The sequence below is a fragment of the Schistocerca americana genome, unplaced genomic scaffold, assembly GCF_021461395.2.
Source record: "Schistocerca americana isolate TAMUIC-IGC-003095 unplaced genomic scaffold, iqSchAmer2.1 HiC_scaffold_22, whole genome shotgun sequence".
Lineage (NCBI taxonomy): Eukaryota > Metazoa > Arthropoda > Insecta > Orthoptera > Acrididae > Schistocerca > Schistocerca americana.
Window position 1 is genome coordinate 2627786 of NW_025725928.1, and position 19715 is coordinate 2647500.

At 39.2% G+C, this 19715-nt stretch overlaps 1 protein-coding gene across 1 annotated transcript in view; it reads right to left on the reverse strand.

Annotated features, from left to right (window-relative positions):
- LOC124574489 (molybdenum cofactor biosynthesis protein 1-like) overlaps nucleotides 1-19715 on the reverse strand; it is a 150818-nt gene that overhangs the window by 47142 nt on the left and 83961 nt on the right. The window contains exons 3-4 of the mRNA XM_047131150.1: nucleotides 17710-17930; nucleotides 13270-13525 (exon numbers count right to left, since the gene is read on the reverse strand). Coding sequence (XP_046987106.1) covers nucleotides 13270-13525; nucleotides 17710-17930 — 477 coding nt within the window. The remainder of the gene's footprint in view (nucleotides 1-13269; nucleotides 13526-17709; nucleotides 17931-19715) is intronic.

The following is a 19715-nucleotide window of genomic DNA, read 5'->3' on the forward strand; positions in this document are numbered from 1 at the left end:
TCTTTTTCTCTCTTTTTAGAGAATGTCAGAATTTATCTTAGCATGCCAAGCTGTTAACCTTCTTAACAATTTATGAAAATTAAACTACATACATCTCCAATCTTTTTCCCCACTCCAACGCACACATCTTTCGCTGAAGGTATTATTTTAACTATTACATGAAATTAAGAAGCTTTCTTGAAACTGTGCTGCCATTTGTGAAACAAAGTTAAAAGTGTTCTCAAGATAAAAAGTCTTCACAAAAGGAGCATTTAGTATCTGTGCAGGTGGTAATACTGACAGCCATCATATAAACAAGCCCAAATGGTAGAACATCCTGCTTTACACATACACGCAATGGCAGAAAAAAGGAAAAGAGCACACCTTTCATTCAAGCATTGAATATATAAACTGATGAGACAAAACACTATGACCTCCTGTTTGATAATGTGTTTGTCCACTGTTGGAACACAATACAGCAGTGATTTTGTGTGGGACAAGTTCAACAAATTTCAGGTATGTTCCCAGCATTATGTGAGGTATGTTCCCAGCATTATGCAGCACCGCATGTCTAAGCACAGGTCATGTAATTCCCATAAATTGCAGATCAGTGGTTTCTGGGTGCAGAACTGGTATCTGATAGCATCGCAGATGTATTCCATCAGATTCAGAAGGGGTGAATTTGATTCTGGCCTCGTGACACTGAAAGTCATATTGTCGAAACATGTCACCTTCATTAGGGACAGGGTGCGGACAGTGCACAATAATGTTCACACAGAACAAAGCTGTTATGGAGCCTTCAGTTACTACCACAGGACCCATAGAAGACCAGGTGAATGTCCTCCATAGCATAATATTGCTCCCACTGGCCTAAGTCTGTAGCAAAGTGCACATTTCAAGCACCAATTCACTCTGTTGACAGTGTATGTGCACAAAACCGTCAAGCAGGTGTAATGCGAAACTCGAATGATTCAAACCAGATGACACATTTCTATTGAATCACTGCCCAATCTCAATGCTCCTGAGCCACAGAAATTGTAATTCAACTGTGTTGTCAACATGGGAACATACAGGGGTTGTCTGCAGCAGAGCCCTATGTTTAACAATGTGCAATGGATGGTGTGCTCTGAAATACTCGTGTTTCCACCAGCACTGTGTAGCTTCCTCAGCTGAATGTCATCTTTTTCAAAGGAACCATCCCAGAATTTGTCTTAAATCATTTAGGGAAATCAAGGAAAACCCAAATTTTGGTGGCCCGATGGGACTCGGGTCCGTTGTCCTCTCGAAGGCAAGTCCACTGTTTGACCACTGTGGTGGCATGACCTAGTCTTAATTAAGCCAGAAAATCTTGGGAAATGCTGACAGATTTAAGATATAACAATTTAAAACAATCCTTTCATGAATTTCACTACAATTTTCTGCTCTTTTGAAAAACAATTTCTTTTGACTGTTTTGATGTTGTTTAGTATGTTTAAATAATGATGGCAGTCTCTATAAAAGGGCAGTTCGGCTTTTAAGTTTAGTTATACTGTTTTAAACTACATCCTTCATATATTTGTCCACCCAGAAGTGCTATAGGATGTAACTTGAAGACTATGGTGAGGTGGTGGGGGACAGTCATGTGTTGAGGAGGAGGTGCTGCCAGAAATGAAGTGTGTGAGGTGAAGTTATTGACACTGCATACAGGGAGAATAAAAATACTCTATTCCATATTCATTCACAATCTACGTCTGCCCCCATATGGTTTTACTTTTCTCCAATAAGAAAAAAGAAATTGTCAGTAACTGTCTCTATAAGGTCTTAAAAGGAAACAAACAATAGAAAATCTAGGCTGGAATAATGACCATATTATAAAAAAATACATTGCTATTCACTGTACACAGGAAATGTTAGGTCACAGACAAGCACAACAAAAAGACTACTAAACACGTAAGCTTTCGATCAGAAAGTCTTCTTCGTAAGTGGACAAGACACACACACACACACACACACACACACACACACACACACACACACACACATATGACTGTTGTTTCTCCCATGATGCGCAGTTGCTCCCAGTCTGGCCCTAGCAGCCAGAGACCGTGGTCATGTATGTGTGATCTGCATTTGCGCGCATGTGTGTGTGTGTGTGTGTGTGTGTGTGTGTGTGTGTGTGTGTGTGTGTGTGTGTGTGTGCGTGTGTGTGTGGGAAGGGGGGGGGGGGGGAGGTTTGCACCAAAAGCTTACGTGTTTAATGGGTGGTGTATTTTTTTTTTTTTCCCCCTGCCTGCAACACAACATCTACACTATACAGTGAGTGCCAATCTATCCTTTTCATAATACTGTCGTTACCACCTTGCCAAGAGGCATATTGTGGAGTAATCCGAAGGGCTCTACTAATTTGTACAAGAGGAAGGAGAGCACAATCTCAATGTAAGTTTTTAGAAAACTGGTATGTGCATTACTTCTGCAAACCTTTCAGAAAGGACACAGTATGCACTTCATCCAGCAAGATGAGTAATAAACAATATTAGCAATACTGCATCAAACTTGTTCACTTTCATCTTTGGATTAAACATTTGATTTCAGAGAGTACAGAATTTGACAGAATCAAATTTTGGGGATATGTGGAACTGGGACAACGGCATATTTTTTACCCATTCACAAACTAAGCACTGCTGATTGCTACTTTTATTGTGTCTGCTGCTGCAATGCATATATGAAACTGTAAGTGCAGCATCTATGATGGAATAAAATGTTATACAAATGAAACAAACAGGCACAGTGAAATAGAGTAGTATGGCTCATCATTTCGGTCTCACAGATTAGCAGGTGTTGACTTGAAAGATAATACTTAAGAAGTTGAATCCAAAGGAGAGGATGTACCATATTTACTCAAATGTAAGCCGCATTTTTTCCGGTTTTTGTAATCCAAAAAACCGCCTGCGGCTTAGAATCGAGTGCAAAGCAAGTGGAAGTTCTGAAAAATGTCGGTAGGTGCTGCCACAACTAACTTTTGCCGTCGAATATATGTAGCGCTACACAGGCATGCTTCGTAGGCACAAAGATAAATACTGGCGCCAAAACCTCTGCATCAGTAAATAAATTAAAAAAAAAGGTGGAAGACGATTTTCATACATTATCCAACGAAGTAAATATAAATTCCGTATTGTTCATCTTCGAATGTAGCAGAACTTCAATGTATTACGAAAATCCGACTGGCAAGACTGTTTCGGATGTTTGTCAATATGGCCAACTCTACGTTCTGAATTTTTTCCTACCTGTGAGAAGAGATGGTTGCTTATAGGAACCTGATGAAATGTGAATCACATGCAGTATTCTCTTCATCATAAGAGTAATACGAATATAAACATGTTGCCACGTATTCTTTCGTGTTTGCTGCTATCTTATTTAAATCCTGTCTGCCTAATAAACTACGAAACTAGAGTGAGACAACAGCAAATGTGGAAGAATATACGTATCGTGTCATGTTTATATTCATATTATTCTTATGCCTAATAGTGATACAGTCAGAACTGAAGCACGGCAACTGACTAGATTTTTAAATCTAAGATGACTCTAATTTCTGTGCAGAATTTGATGTACTAAAGAAGCGGCCGCAAAGATTTTCAAACGGAGATAAATTTTCGCCTAACTCTCGTTCAGAACATGTTCTATCATATGCAGTCTATTATTTGGTTCTTGTTGATCATTATTTAAGAAAGCAGCAGTGTAAGTAACAACAAATAGTCTCTTGCCATTGTTTCGCTAATGAGATGATTTCTCTCTCTTTTTTTTTTTTTTTTTTAATTGTAGGCGGTGGTAGCGTGCATAAAAGCAAGCCAATCCGCGAGCGACGACAGGCCGCAAACACGCACTATCAGAATGCGACAAACAATGCATGACACAGTACAGTAATGTATTTTCAGCTTAGAGTGACATAAACGCCTATAACAAGGAAAACGGCACTTATCAGATCAAAGCAAAATAAGCAATTGATTCAAACCAGACGAAGCACGTGAAAAAGGAAGGGTACCAGTATAAATACGGACGGAGGGCCTGACGCATAGCAAAGGCTACCTGGTAAAGCTTAAGTGCTAAGCTTACGACTCGAACCAAACTACTGTAGCTGTATCATCATTCATTCGACCTAAATTGTGTCTCATATTACAATGGACCGACTTTGTTTCGATTTGGAGGTGCGGCCTAAAACTTTTCTCTCCCCTTGAACTTCGAGTCTCAAATTTCAGGTGCGGCTTAGATTCGGGAATTTTTTTTTTTCCTTCCTTTATTTCGAGTCTCATTTTTCAGGTTTGAGTGCAGCTTAGATTTGAGTAAATACGGTAGGTGGTATTTCACCTAATTCTGACTATGAAATAAAACAAAGTACGGCAGGGAGCTCTGACGAATCAAAGAGCAGCGATGAAGATTCTGATGAATAGTAAAGTATGAGTTAAGAAATAAGATGCTACTGAGATCGTAAATCTTTGTTGTGTTGATGAATCTGTTAACAAACATATTCAAAAATGCACTGAAACATTGGCACATGTAGTGTTGGGAGGTGATAAACTGTCATTACGGTTAGAGGAGCTACGTATTTCTTGCTGTTCTACTCCTACATGACACTGTATCTGAAGGTACAGAATGAATCTTCACTGGCTAGAGAAATGGGTAACACAATTTTACAAGTCTCTGCTGTCATGTAATCTCTTCAGGGAAATCATGACTGTACTAAGATTCGGTTTGTGGTTGACAAGGTCAGAGTCATTAAGAAATGCAAGGCAGCTACCATGTCAGTCCTAGAAGAGAGAGACGTAGCAAACTGTCAAAGCATGTACATTCCCGGTCCATATGTTTGTGGTGATGTAATAACCAAGTAATACTGAAGTGTGATCCAAGTCGCACAAATATGGCTTTAATAATAACCTCCGAACAATATGCCTCTAAGGACTCAACAAGACACAGAACACTGATGTGCACATTACAAACTAGAATCACACAGAGAATCAGTCAGCACTGTTCCACACTAATACATGTGCGAGTCACCAGCAGATGGCATGGCAGCGACCGCGCCACACGCTTGGCTCCCAGAGACAGAATCCAGCAGCCAGCCTGCAATGATCAGTGGGTGACCAATTTAAAGACGCATGTACGGCAACACCACTCTCGGTGCACTCACACTGACATGTACTAGTAGCACGATACAGCAGTGATGAGCAGTAGTACCCCTCCTGTCTTGCGCGCCTTTTATCTGGCTCTACAATTTACTTTCCTAGATCCACACAAATGCCTGATCCTCCTAATTCAATTTGCTCTGCAGACTATTTAAAATTCACAAAGAAAAAGGAGCCAAAATTGCACTTTGTGTGCCAGTTACTTTCCAATACATTGCCACCAGCTGATCTTATTTAAGAATACTCAACTTTCGTAGCCATACTTACAGCACATCCTTTGCTTCCTGGCCTAAATCCAAGTTAACTACCAGCCCCCCTGCCCCCCCCCCACAAACACACGCCCCTGCCCCCCTCCCTCCCCCCCCCCCCCTCTCCCCCCTTCCCAATCAGGTAGTTGTGTGCTGTTATCTCACGTCACACCCTAGTCTATGAGTGCCCAGCTGTCTGTCGCCTGACCCCTCTACCAGCACCCCTAGCTAGCCCACAGATGGCTCCCCACTCTCCCACGAGCCACTAAATGCTGCCCTCCAAACCCCTCCCATCTCTCTCCATCCCTCACATTGCCTCAACCCACCCCATCCTACCCCACTCTAAAGCCCCACCTCACTCCAGAACACTCACCATGGGCCAGTAAAGAGCTGGCAGTTGAGAGACCACAACATAAGGAGACATGCATGCGCATGTGAGTGTGTGTGTGTGTGTGTGTGTGTGTGTGTGTGTGTGTGTGTGTGTGTGCACGCACGTGCATGTTTTCCCTACAGCTAGAAAAAGAAAGTGCATTCTGGAAGCTCGCCAAGCAACGTACCTTTTAGCTTGGAAGGTAGAAGACGAGGTACTGGTGGAAGTAAAGCTGTGAGTACGGGTCGTGAGTCATGCATGGATAGCTCAGATGGTAGAGCACTTGCCCACAAAAGGCAAAGGTCCCGAGTTTGACTCTTAGTCCGGCACACACTTTTAATCTGCCACGAAGTTTCATATCAGTGCACACTCCACTGCACAGTGAAAATCTCATTCTACAAACCTATTGTTCGTGTGCCTATCAATGAGACAGTGCTTCTGCCTTTTGGTGAGCCATCTGCTTTATTCCTAAATAATTCGTAATTTTCAACAGAAACTTTCCGTACGTTATTATTGCATCCTACATTACAATATGCAATTTCCACAATATGTGGTCATCTGTGAATATAATGGGGGTAACAACTGTAGGAGACCAAAAACTGACTGCAGTAAGCAAGTTCAAGTTATTGTACGCTGTAGTAGTTACGCAGAGGTGAAGAGGGTCACACAGGATAGGCTAGCATGGGCAACTCCATGAAACCAATCTTCAGATGGAAGATCACAACAATAAAAACATTTGATTCAGCATACACCAGACTCCAAACAGCGTACACAACCTGTATGCTCAGAAACACAGAAAATCATATTGGTTCCATCAGCAGGAAACCAACCCGTAATTGTTATGGAACACTGCGGCGACTTTGTTCATTAATAAAACCCAAAACTGGGGAGTAATAAGAGAGTATTGTTGTAACTTCTTATCAACCTCGTTACCAAAATACATATTAAGAAGACTGGTAAATTGTTATTTTAAAGGGGTCACTCCAAAGCGCCACGAAAGTATTTGAGCAATGTATAAAATTAGAGAATCGGTGCACAATATTGAAAGTCTATCTACATTATCTATATCTGCATGACTAGTCTGTAATTCACAATTAAATGCTGGCAGAGGGTTCAGAGAACCACCCTCAACCTATTTATCTACCATTCCACTCCCCTACAGCATTTGAGGAAAAACAAACACTTCAATATTTCCGTACAAGCTCTGATTTCTCTTATTTCATTACAATGATCATTTCTCCCTATGTAAGAGGGCTCTAACAAAATATTTTCACATTCAGAGGAGAAAGTTGATGATTGAAATTTTAAGAACCTGCTCCAGCAAAATGCTTTTGCTTTAATGACTGCCACCCCAATTCACATGTGATATCTGTGGCATGCACTTTCCTGTTTCCCAATAATACAAAATGAGCTGCCTTTCTTTGAACTTTTAAATGATGTCCTCTGTCAGTCCTATCTGGTAAGGATCCCACACCATGCAGAATACTCCAAAAGAGGACAGACAAGTATAGTTGTAGATAGTCTCTTTAGTAATCCTAATCTTCTAAATGTTTTACTATTAAATCACAGTCTTTTGTTTGCTTTGCCACCGCATTATCTATGTGAGCATTCCAATTTAAGTTATTTGTAAATGTAATTCCTAAGTATTCAGTAGACTTCACAGCCTTTAGATCTGTGTGAATTATCATGTAAACAAAATTTAGTAGATGCCTTTTACTACTCGTGCAGATGACATAAAAATTTTTATTATTTAAGGTCAGTTACCACTTTTTGCATCATATGGATAGGTAGCCTAAATCATTTTGCAGTTCATTTTGATCATCTGATCACTTTACAAGACAGTAAATGATTTGCGAGACTGTAAATGATAGCATCATCTAAGAGGACTGCTCAGATTCTCTCTTAAATTGTTAATGTAGATCGGCAACAGCAGGTGGTCTATAACACTTCCTTGAGGAATGTCAGATATCACTTCTTTTTTACTTGACGATTTTCCATCAATTACTATGAACTGTGACCTTTCTGACAGGAAACCACACATCCAGTTGTACAACTCAGACAATACTCCAGAGGCACACAATATGATTAGAAAATGCTTGTGAGGAACTGTTTCAAAAAGTCTTCTGGAAATCTACAAATATGGAATCAATTTGAGATCCCCAGTCGACAGCACTTATTACTTTGTGTGACTAAAGAGCTAGCTGTGTTTTAAAAGGTCGATATTTCTGAATCTATCTTAGCTATTTATCAATGAATCATTACCTTTGAGATAATTCAAAATATTCAAACACAATATATGTTCCAAAATCCTAATGCAAATCAACATTAGTGATATGAGTCTGTTATTTAGTAGATTACTCCTCTTTTCTTTCTTGAGCATTGGTGTGACCTGAGCAACTTTTCAGTCTCTAGGTATGGATCTTTATCAAATGAGCGGCTATATATGATTTCTAATGGAGCTATTGTATCAACATTCTCTGAAAGAAACATAAATTGTTTATGACACTGAGGAGAGCTACTACTAAGTTACTCACAGTTGCAGTTGTTCTTGATTTGAATACTGCAATATTTACTTTGTTGTCTTTGGTGAAGAAATTTCAGAAATCCGTGTTTAGTAACTCTGCTTTAGTAGCACTGTCATCAGTAACATTACCACAGCTATTGCGCAGTGAAGGTATTGGTTGTGTCTTGCCATTGGTGTACTATACATTCAACCAGAAACTCTTTGGATTTTCTTCCAGATTTCAAAACGAAGTTTCACTATGGGAATTATTAAACACATCTTCCACTGAAACCCACCCTAAGTTTCGAGCTTCAGTAAAACATCGCTAATCTTGGAGATTTTGCATTCTTTTAAATTTTGACATGCTTTTTTTCATTGCTTCTGCAGCTGAGTTTTGACATATTTTGTGCACCACCCTTTTAATTTATTTGGTATCCATTCAATTTATTTGGTATATATCTCTTAATTGATGTCGATACTATTTCTCTGAATTTAAACCATCTCTGGTCTACACTTACATAGTCAGACTTGAAGGAGTAGAGACTTAGTAGAGACCGTCACCTTGGAAGGCATCAAGTTAATTTTTATCTGCTTTCTCATTAAATGCCCTATTGTGTACAGCTGAAAATTAATAGAGATAAGGCAAACAGAATGTGCAAAGTAAGTGGAAATTACTCGTCTCTTCCCCGATTACAGTGCAATAGAAGATACTACAAGATGTTGACAGATTGCCGTATCTCGGTAGCTTTATATGTAATAATGAGGTCACAGATGCAGAAATCACCAGCAGAACTGGAAAATCAGTCCATATGGCAATTAGGTCTGTAATATGTCAACAAAGCTTTGAGTGTACTCCTTTATTGTTTATATTTGTGAGACTTGGAAAATGTCAGTAAAATCAGCACACAGTCTCCATATTTTTCACCAACAATGCTAGAGATGAATTCTGAAGATGTTAACCCAACCAAGTTACAAATGATGTAGTGCTGAGAATACGAGGTCTACACAGCCTGCACAAAATTATTGTTGAAAGAAGACTGAAGATTGCAGGTTATGTTCTACACATGTAAGGTGGAAGAATCCCAAAATCAACACTGTTGTGGAAATCAATGGACAGATACAGATGTACAGGAAGACCTTTTAACACCTGGAACTTTTGCAATGAATCTTCAATGCATGGACACAAACTTGGAGGAAGGTGAGAACTTGGCAGCTGATCGAGTGAACTAGTGGAAACCAGTTCCTTGTATGGTACACAGCAAATCTGAGTAAGTTAGTAAGTAAGTAAGTAAAGTAAGTACAACTGGGGATTTTGCAAAACTGTTGGATGATCGATATTATTGTCTAGATTTGACACTGTTGGACTTCTACCTTTTCCTTGATGTGTATTCTTCAAATTGTGAGTTTTATGAGAAAGCTGATAGGTACTTACCAATCAACCTTCCCTCACACGAACTGACATTGTCTCTTTATAAATTCTACTGTGCTAACAATTATCTACTGAGAATCCTCGACTAGGTCTCCACAGCTCAAATGAGCCAGTTTCTTTTAAATTTCTGTCTTTGGCTATAATTGTCTTCCAAGTATGGTGACACAACATCCTGTCATGAAACTTTTGCCTTTACATTTGTTTACTTTTCTGGACACTGCCTTTTTCTGCACCATGCACCAAATACACTATGTGAGTAACGCCCAAGCTCCAACAACCAATCGTGAACTGTAAACAGTTGTACACTCTACCAGGGCACATAACAAACAATTAACATTTGTGTTTTAGTGTTCTAAGCTGTGAGGTCATCAGCGGACAAATAATTTAGTACCTATTCCTAGGCAGCCGGAGTGGCCGTGCGGTTCTAGGCGCTACAGTCTGGAACCGAGTGACCGCTACGTTCGCAGGTTCGAATCCTGCCTCGGGCATGGATGTGTGTGATGTCCTTAGGTTAGTTAGGTTTAATTAGTTCTAAGTTCTAGGCGACTGATGACCTCAGAAGTTAAGTTGCATAGTGCTCAGAGCCATTTGAACCTATTCCTGACGTGCAGTTGTTTGGAACAACGACTGACATGATCCAAAATATTACTTTCTTTTATTATAGCTTCACTTTTATTTTGTCTAATGATTACTAATTTCAGTATCAAATTCCATCATCAAGCCACTATATGATCAGAAAGCATAGTGTATCATTAAAATATTGTTTAATAAACAGATTACCATTATATCATCATTCCTTAAAGTAATGTCCAAACTGGAAGGACAGATGATTAATTTTGAGTATATACAAAAGTCAGAGTACTGAACCGGATATGAAAGAAGGAAAACCAGAAGGGCAGTGAGAGACGGGTGCCTTCTATCACCTTACTTCCTTAATATGTTCATCAAGGAAGTAATAACAACAACAAAGAAAAGATGACAAGAATCAAAAGGTAATTTCTGGAATACTCCAAGGAAATGTGATAGGGCCATTACATTTACAATGTATATAAATGATCCAGTAGAAAGTGTCAGAGGCTCCTTAATATTGTTCACAGGTATTACACTTGTCCATAAGAAAGTGTCAACAACAGAAGACAGTATCAATTTGCACAATGACCTGCAAAGGATTGGTGAATGATGCAGGCTCTGGCAGTTGACCCTGCACATAAATAAATGTAACATATCACACACACACACACACACACACACACACACACACACACACACACAGGAAAAGAAATCCAATACTGTACAACTACACTATTAATGACAAATTGCTGGAAACAGAATCTACCATAAAATATCTAGAAGTAACTATTCAGAGCAACCTTAAAGTGGAATGATCACACAAAACAGCAATAGAAAAGCAGATGCCAGACTAACATCCACAGGAAGAATCTTAAGTGAATGTAAATTACCCCTGTGTCCTTACCCAGTACGACTGACAGAAGAGAGAAAGAAGATCCAATGAAGTGCGGAGTGTTTTGTCACAGGATCATTTAGTCACTGTGAGATCATTACAGAGATGCTCAGCAACTCCAGTGGTAGATGCCATAAGAGAGCAGTTGTGCATCACGGAAAGATTTACTACCCATGTTTCGAGAGAGTAGTTTCCGAGAAGAGTCTGACAACATAATAGTTTCTCTCATATACAATTCACGAAATGATCACGAGAAGAAAATTTGAGAAGTTAGAGATAATACAGAAGCGTACTGACAGTCATTCTTCCCAAACACTGTTCACAAGTGGAACAAGGCAGAGGGGGTCAGTTGGTGGCATGAGACGTACCCCCTGTCACACACAGTTAGGTGGTTTTTGGAGCATGATGTCGATATGGAGACTTAATTGCATGCATATACACTGCAGATTGACGACATCACAATAGTAAATCAGAGTAGGAACTAAATAAAATGTTTCAGGCCTTAAATCAAGAAATGGTAAAACTAAAGCTAAAAATGAATACAAAGAAGACAAAAGTTATGGCTACAGACAAGAAAGGAGGTGGAGGCAGGACTGACGCAAGAACAGGCAATGAGCAACTCAAGAAAGGAACTGAAATTCACTATCTCAGTAGCATTTTGCAAGAAAACAATCAATATTTCAAGGCATTCAAGAAAAGAATAGCACAGGTGAAGAGTTCCTTCCAAAATAAGAAGAAGCTGCAACTGAATAAACATATCAGCTCCCACATTAAGAAAATATTTGTAAAGACCTTTGTGTGGAGTGTTCTGACACACAGATGCAAAATCTGTACATTAGAAAAGCCAAAGGAAGCTCACCTCAAACCTGCTGAAATGTGGTTCTGGAGGAGAAGTACAAGAACTAGCTGCATTGACAGAAAAATTAAAGGAAATAGGAGAGAAGAAGGAACCACTGAAAGTTATAGGCCAGAGCAAAGCAAAATACACTGGACACTTAACTGGAGATGATAATCTTTTAAAAAACATTTCTGAAGGCAAGATCATAGGTAAGAAAACAAGGGGATGACTGAGAACATCCTACTTAAACAATATGATCAATGAATGGGATTTTCTTCACACATGGAGATGAAAACAACTGCTGAAGAGAGGAAGCTGTGGCTGCAGAGACAAGGTTTAACCTTTTGGAAGAGTAAGGACCAACTAATACAAAATATGATTCTGCATGGCAGCTACATACGGAATAAATGACAACTTCTTGTGTGCATTCATCAAGTCACTTACCCCAGTAGGTGTCTTATCTACTAAAAGTAAAGGTCACTGTTGTGCTTTCAATAGGTGTGAACTGCACCCTGAAAATGGTATGTCTAGTTTGCAGTTGTACAGAAGCTTTTTATTTTGCAAAATGGTTCAAATGGCTCTAAGCACTATGGGACTTAACATCTGAGGTCATCAGTCCCCCAGACATAGAAGTACTTAAACCTAACTAACCTAAGGACATCCCTGCCTGAGGCAGGATTCGAACCTGCGACCGTAGCAGCAGCAGCATGGTTCTGGACTGAAGTGCCTAGAACCGCTCGGCCACAGTGGTCAACTTTTATTTTGCAAAGAAATTTTTGATAATAAGATGAACTGATGCTGGTACTCGCTACTGAAACCAGTAGTACTTAGACACAACAAAAGTGTGACTACAGAATTAAGAATAATTTTTCCAAACAATTGAGTATTTTTTTCAAAACAACACCACAATAGAGGAAACTTATTTTAAACTAAAGACACAAAAGAAAAAAAGAGAAACTGTAAAGATCTTGAGTCTCATAAGACTCTCTTGGGAGGAAAATATAAGATATTTAATTGGTAAACTTGCAAGGCATACTTTTTTATGTTGTATAAACTACGAAACTGTTAGCATCTTCAGCTAAAATTTACTTCTTCTGTCTTAATATACCTTCCTTCACTTTCAGCTGCAGTGTGGAGACAGGGGTGAGGGTGGGAGCGGGGATGGAGTCGAGGGTGAGGGCGTACTGCTTTAAAATGGTGATTCTTGTATTGATATTCTTAACAACAGATTTATATCTCTTGCTTATGAAAGCCTGCATGCGATGACAACTGCACTAGTAATACCTTCACAGGGTCGTATTCAAGTTGCAAGGCTAGATCTATGCCAGCCATGGCATGCTCCCAGCCTTTCCTCCTCGTGATCTGGTTGTAGCATTGGGACTGCAGGGTGTCTAAGCAGATGTTCAGACCGTCAAGCCCTGCCCTCTGCAAGGCAACCAGCTGTCTTGTCAATATGAGGCCATCGGTTGTCATTAAGACACTTTCGAGATCTTTTATTTTCTTCAGGGCACCTGTGAAACAGCAAATTATTCTAAACAAACTGAAACAAATAATTTGTAACATTTCTGCTGCATATGAAACAAAACTCCAGTTGATAAATTGAAAATACAAATTCCTTAAAAGTTAACTGTACATTTGCCCTAATACAAAGAGATAAGAAGGGTTAATAAACTGAATTGAAGAATGCAAGTTAAGATAGCAATGAAAAAATAATTAGAGGCATAAGATCACCTACTGCAACAGAGAAATGGGAATCAATATGAACCATTACCACTACTGTCAACTGATTCCATGTCTCCATGCACACTGTATAAACCACTGTGGGTTTGTCCGACAAAGTACATTGTTGTACCACACAATATGGTTTTTCCCCATTCAGTGCTCATGTGGAGTGTGGGAAGAATGATTCTTTAAATGGTTCTGTGCATGCTGTAATTAATCTTGCCTTCATGGTCCCTATAGGAGTGATACATATGTGGTTATTGTATAATCCCTAAATACCTCGCTTAATACATGTTCCTGAAATTTCATAAGTTGGGTTTTGTCATATATTTGGCGTCTATCTTCACTTGTCTGGCATTTCCAATTTTTAGTAGCTTCTTGATGCTCTCCCATGCATCAAATAAATCTATGATCAATCATGCTACACTATTTTGTATACATTCAATGTCTGCCATTAGCCTTATTTGTTATGGGTCATACTTAAGCAATATTCTAGAATGGGCCACACAAGTATTTTGTAAGCAATGTCCTCTATCGACTGATTGCATTTTCCAGTATCTTACCAACGAATTGAAGTCTGCATTCTGCTTTGCCTACAAGTGAGTCTATGTCACCATTTCATTTCATCCAGATATTTGTATGAGTTGACCAATTAAAACTGTGATTATTTGATAATGTAGTCATACAATACTGTCTTTTATTTGTTTTGTGATGTGCTCCAATTTACATTTCTGAAAACTTAAACTCAGTTGCCCATCTTTGGACCAATTTGAAATGTTATGATCTGACTCAAATTTGTACAGATCTTTTTCAGGCAATAATTCATTATAGACAACTCTATTATCCAGGAAAAGTATGAGGTTCCTTATAATATCGTCTTCCAGAACATTAAGGTACAACATTAATGTAATGGTATAAATTACTATAACTGTATAAATAAGTTTATAAGTGTGTAAAATACATTGAACTATTTGTTACAACAAAACATTGTACTGGTATACTCAGCAAGATGTTAAATCAGCAGATAGCTATATTTTATGTTCAACATTTTGTGTACAGCATGTATGCTGGAAAGGATTTATACCCAAATTAAATAAATCTGAAGAAATGGTAGTGTGTCTCTGGAAAAAAAATCCATAAAAACTCATACAGTCCAATTTGCTATTATGTCACTGTTACTGAAATATAATACAAAGTAACTGAATTCGATGAACATTCTCAGAGTGCAATATGCCTCAGAGTGAAATGCACAGTAATGTCAACATTATTTTTCAAGGCTATGTTGTGAAAATGGATGACAGCAAACCGCACATTTTGTTCTCAATCTGAGGAAGCATTATGCACTGTAAAACACTGTACTGCTGTTCTACATAAAAGCTGTCTCATTGCCAACATCTTTCCCCTGCTGGCTGTTCTACACTTCTCATCACTGATTCAACACGTTGTAAGATATTTTATGCTGTATGACACCACAGTCCAATCTGGTAAGGATAGCATAAAAATAATATATGAATTTCAGTATTGAAACTGGAACAGCAGAACAGCTCTCATCACACTGGATATCAAATCGAGGTTGGATTACAGCCATGGGTACATTAATTCATGCTACTCAACTGTATGTCATATGTCGGAGTTCATCAACTGTAGTGGTTGGCGACTGGTGGCTGGCGACTGGTGGCATACCCATCTCTTGGCATCCTGTGTACAGACGTTCTCCACAGGTGACAGATTTGAAGAAAATGCTGGATATGGCAACAGTGGAACACTCTCTGTATCGAGGTAGCTCAGTACAGCTCAGGTGATGTGTAGTCTTGCATTATCTTGTTAAAAGATAACATCATGGAGCCCTTGAAAATAGGGCACAGCGATAGGCCTTAACAAAACACAAATGCAATGGCTGCTGTCCAAATTACTGGCTATGTGAACCAGAGGTTGTGATATGTATCCAGTTGCACCCCATACCATCACATCACATGCTGGACCCGCATGGGAATGACAGGTACAATCTGGCCAGGTCTGTTGGCATCAGAGCCTCCACACACAAGTACATCAATTGTGACGATGTTACAGAACCGAGACTCATCTGATACGATGACACAGTGCCATTCCTGTGTCTGGCATTGTTGTTAGTTGCACCGCTGTCAGTTCACCTCTCTCTAGAGCTGCATTAAGGGCTTGACAGTCTGTGCTGCTCCAGATGCCATCACATTGTCTGTGTGGATACTTGTCTCACTGTATACAAGCCCACTTCCTGACTAAATGTACACAACTTCACTGCAGGATCACGTACGCATGAGCAAACACTTGTCTGCCCTCTCAGGTGCTAGTTGGGTGGCACTACTGAGGCCCTGCAAGGCATTTAGCATGGCCCTCCTGAACCTACCTATTCTATGTTCGCACAAAATGAGATGCTGAGCAATGCAAGCAGCAATATATTGAAACAATAAACCAGAGCCTCAGCAGACCATGAGCCTGCCACTGCCAAATCTGGAATGCTGATAAACATTTCTCCTTCTTCCATTACGCTTAACACGGTCTTCGTGTAAACAATCAACACCGAAATAGAATTTCTGAATGAGAAACCTGCTCCATAAGCTTATCTTGCATACAGAATATGCATGGGAGTGCTGAAAAGTAATGCCTCTGAATTTTTTATTCTGTTCTCAATATCGGTCGAGGTATGACACGTCACACATATTACTTGGTCAGCTTTCCCACTTCACTGACTCGTGGCACACCCCCCTCCCGCAAACAGATGGAGTCGCAATAGGCAGCCCACTCTGACCAGAGATTGTGAATATATTTACGGTGCACTTCGAGGAAGAGGCCCTGATGTCATCCAAATGGAAATCCTTCTTCTTCTTCTTCTTCTTCTTCTTCTTCTTCTTCTGTTATGTGGATAACACACTTGTCATCTGGCCTCATGGAAGAGACAAACTTCTTGACTTCTTTGTACATCTGAACTCCACACGCCACAAAATCAAATTCACTATGGAGACCAAAGAAGAAGGAAGACTACCATTCCTGCACATCATAGTCAGGAGAATAACGGACAGCACCCTGCGCCATAGCGTGTATCTGACTCTACAAAACACATAAACTCAGTTCTCCCTATGGCACTGTGAATAATTTCAATAACAAAAAGTGTGATGAATGTTGCAGCGTACATTTAATTTCCACTTAGGCTTTGCATTCAAGATCAGTCTTACCTGAGAGTGCAACATTACATCTTTGGTTAATTTAATTATATGTTCATTAGATTTTGGTTATAAGGCACGTTTTGCTGCCTAATGTTTCATCTCCAAATGCTGGAAACAATCCATGGAGGAAGAGGAGTATGTAAGACATTGGTGGACCAGGTTGGAAGAATCTGTGAATTTCAATACTCTGTAGAAGAGCTCAATCATTTGAAAATAACTTTCAGACCTTGTGGCTATTCTAACAGATATACATAAGGCACTACATTCTAAAATATTTGCATCTTTCACTGAAAAACAAGCAACTAGAGGAAAAGTTATCTTGCCATTTGTAAAAACAGTCGCAGATCGCGACCTCCGAGTGCTATGAAGAGAAGGTATTGACGCAGTGCTTAAACCAAACTGAAGACCACAACAGCAGCCATACTCAAGTAAATTGGTATGCAGTAGTTTCAGTGAATTTGACAATGATGTGGCTGCTTTCATGGTGGCCCAGTCATGTTGTGGGGATAGGGAATGCCAGTGACAGGGCTGGAATTGTAGGTGACAGATTGATTTTTGGCAAAGCCTTGTATCAATACCTCCTTAATTATTGAGCTGAAAAACTGTAAAAAACATTCATACAGTAAAATCACACAAAAAAATTTCCTATTTCTGCAGGTATTGTGCCTTCTGTTTCCTTTTCATTACAAAAACATATTGATTCAAATTTATAAAGTCACAACTATGTCGCTGTGATTTGTGTAACACACATTCTGGAACATGTTCCAGGAATGTCAAAAAACAGACAGCTTTAAATACTTACTCTAGCTCATTTTTCAAGACTTGCATGCCAACAACAACACCATCTATCCAATCTGTTTTTATTTCCCTTTCATGTAAAGATTTCTCCACAAAGGATATCATCTGCCATGTAGGCAGTGCAAGAGGAAATTCCACACTCACATTTGGGTAATCAAGTAGAGTCTGTGTCTTGTCAGAACCAAGTACAATCAACCCAATTTCATCTTTCCCACTGGTAAATATCTGGAAACATATTAAATGGTAAAAATAAGTTTTGTTTATAACAAGTTGTATACCAATAAAAACATCACACACAGATACTCTTTATAAAATTATTTAATTGGATAGATAAAAAATCTACTCGCCAAGCAGTGGCAGAACACACACATAAAAGACTGTTGTGATAGGCAAGCGTTTGGAGCCAGTGACTCCTTCTTCAGGCTAAAGGGTTGCAGGGGAAGCAAGAAGGGTGAAGGAAAAGGACTGGAGAGGTCTAAGAAAAGGGGTAGATTTTGGGAAAGTTACCCAGAACCGTGGGTCATGGGTGACTTACCGTACAGGATGAGAAGGAAAGACTAATTGTTGGGGACTGCATCGGGCAATATTCGGAAACCTGAGAGCATAAAGGTGGAAGACAGGGTAATATGCAAGACAGAGATTACTACTAAAACTGTACATGAGTTAATAAGAGTGAGAAGCTAAGCGTATTGTATACAACAGCTGCGGGACGGGGTAGTGAAAATAGATGGGAAAGACAATGAAAGATGTAGAAAGCTAAAACAGAGTGAAGCAAAGAGTAATTACAGTGAAGAAAGGCTGAGACAGCAGAAATTAACGTAAATTAAGGCGAGGTGGGTGGTGAGGACACGTTGTAGTGCTAGTTCCCACCTCCGGAGTTCTGAGAAACTGGTGTCTGGCGGAAGAATCCAGGTGGCATGTGTGGTGAAACAAGTGTCGAGGTCACGTATGCCATGTTGTAGAGCATGCCCTGCAACAGGATATTGTGAGTTTCCAGTATATACACTATGCCTATGCCCATTTATCATAACTAATAATTTGGTGGTAGTCATGCAGATGTAGAAAGCTGAACAGTGTTTACATAATAGCTGGTATATGACATGTGTCGTTTCTATTTTTCGCCTGATCCGCAGTTCTGGGTGACTTTCCCAAAATCTACACCTTTTGCTGGAACTCTCCAGGCCTTTTCCTTTACCCTTCTTTCTTCCCCTTCAATGCTTCTGTCTGGAGGAGCCACTGGCTCCGAAAGCTTGCCAATCACAACAGTCTTTTATGTGTATGTTCTGCTGCCACTTGGTGAGTAGATTTATTATCTATTCAATTAAATAATTTTATCAATAATTTATTGTTTTTGTTGTTATAGTTACTCTTTATAACCTACTTAAAATACATCACGTACCCTCCTCTCCACAATTCTTCGAACACATAGTTTTGCCTTTTGTAAAAAATCACTGCGTTTCTGTATAACATACTTGGAATCAAAGTGTCCAACATCTATTACAATCATAAACAGAAGAAAGAAAGTCATTGTATTTATTGGCAGTATTACGCAATCAAATATTTTGAAAGAGTTCCAGTGGTATAAATTTACAAAATCTTACAAATAAATATATACGTTTATTCTTTAAATCAATTCTTAGCAATAACATAATAGTATAAATTGCAGAATCAATATAGCCAATTTTAATGTAATGACTGCAATACAAATACAAAATAACAGCGGTAAGTTATAACAAATGAGAGAGAGAGAGAGAGAGAGAGAGAGGCATTTAGACAATGTTTCATTACAGTGTGAAACTTATTAGAATTAAAATGAAGCCATAGTGAATTATTACATTCCAAAAATAGTAATTATTGTGCTCTTTCACCCCAAAATACTACCTTCATTAGGTAATATATACTTTTAATTTCAGAAATTTTTACAACAGCTCTGGACTTCACTGCCTCGATGAATTTATTACATGTGTCAATGAATGAGGGTTGATAACACTGCTTTAGTCATTCAATTGT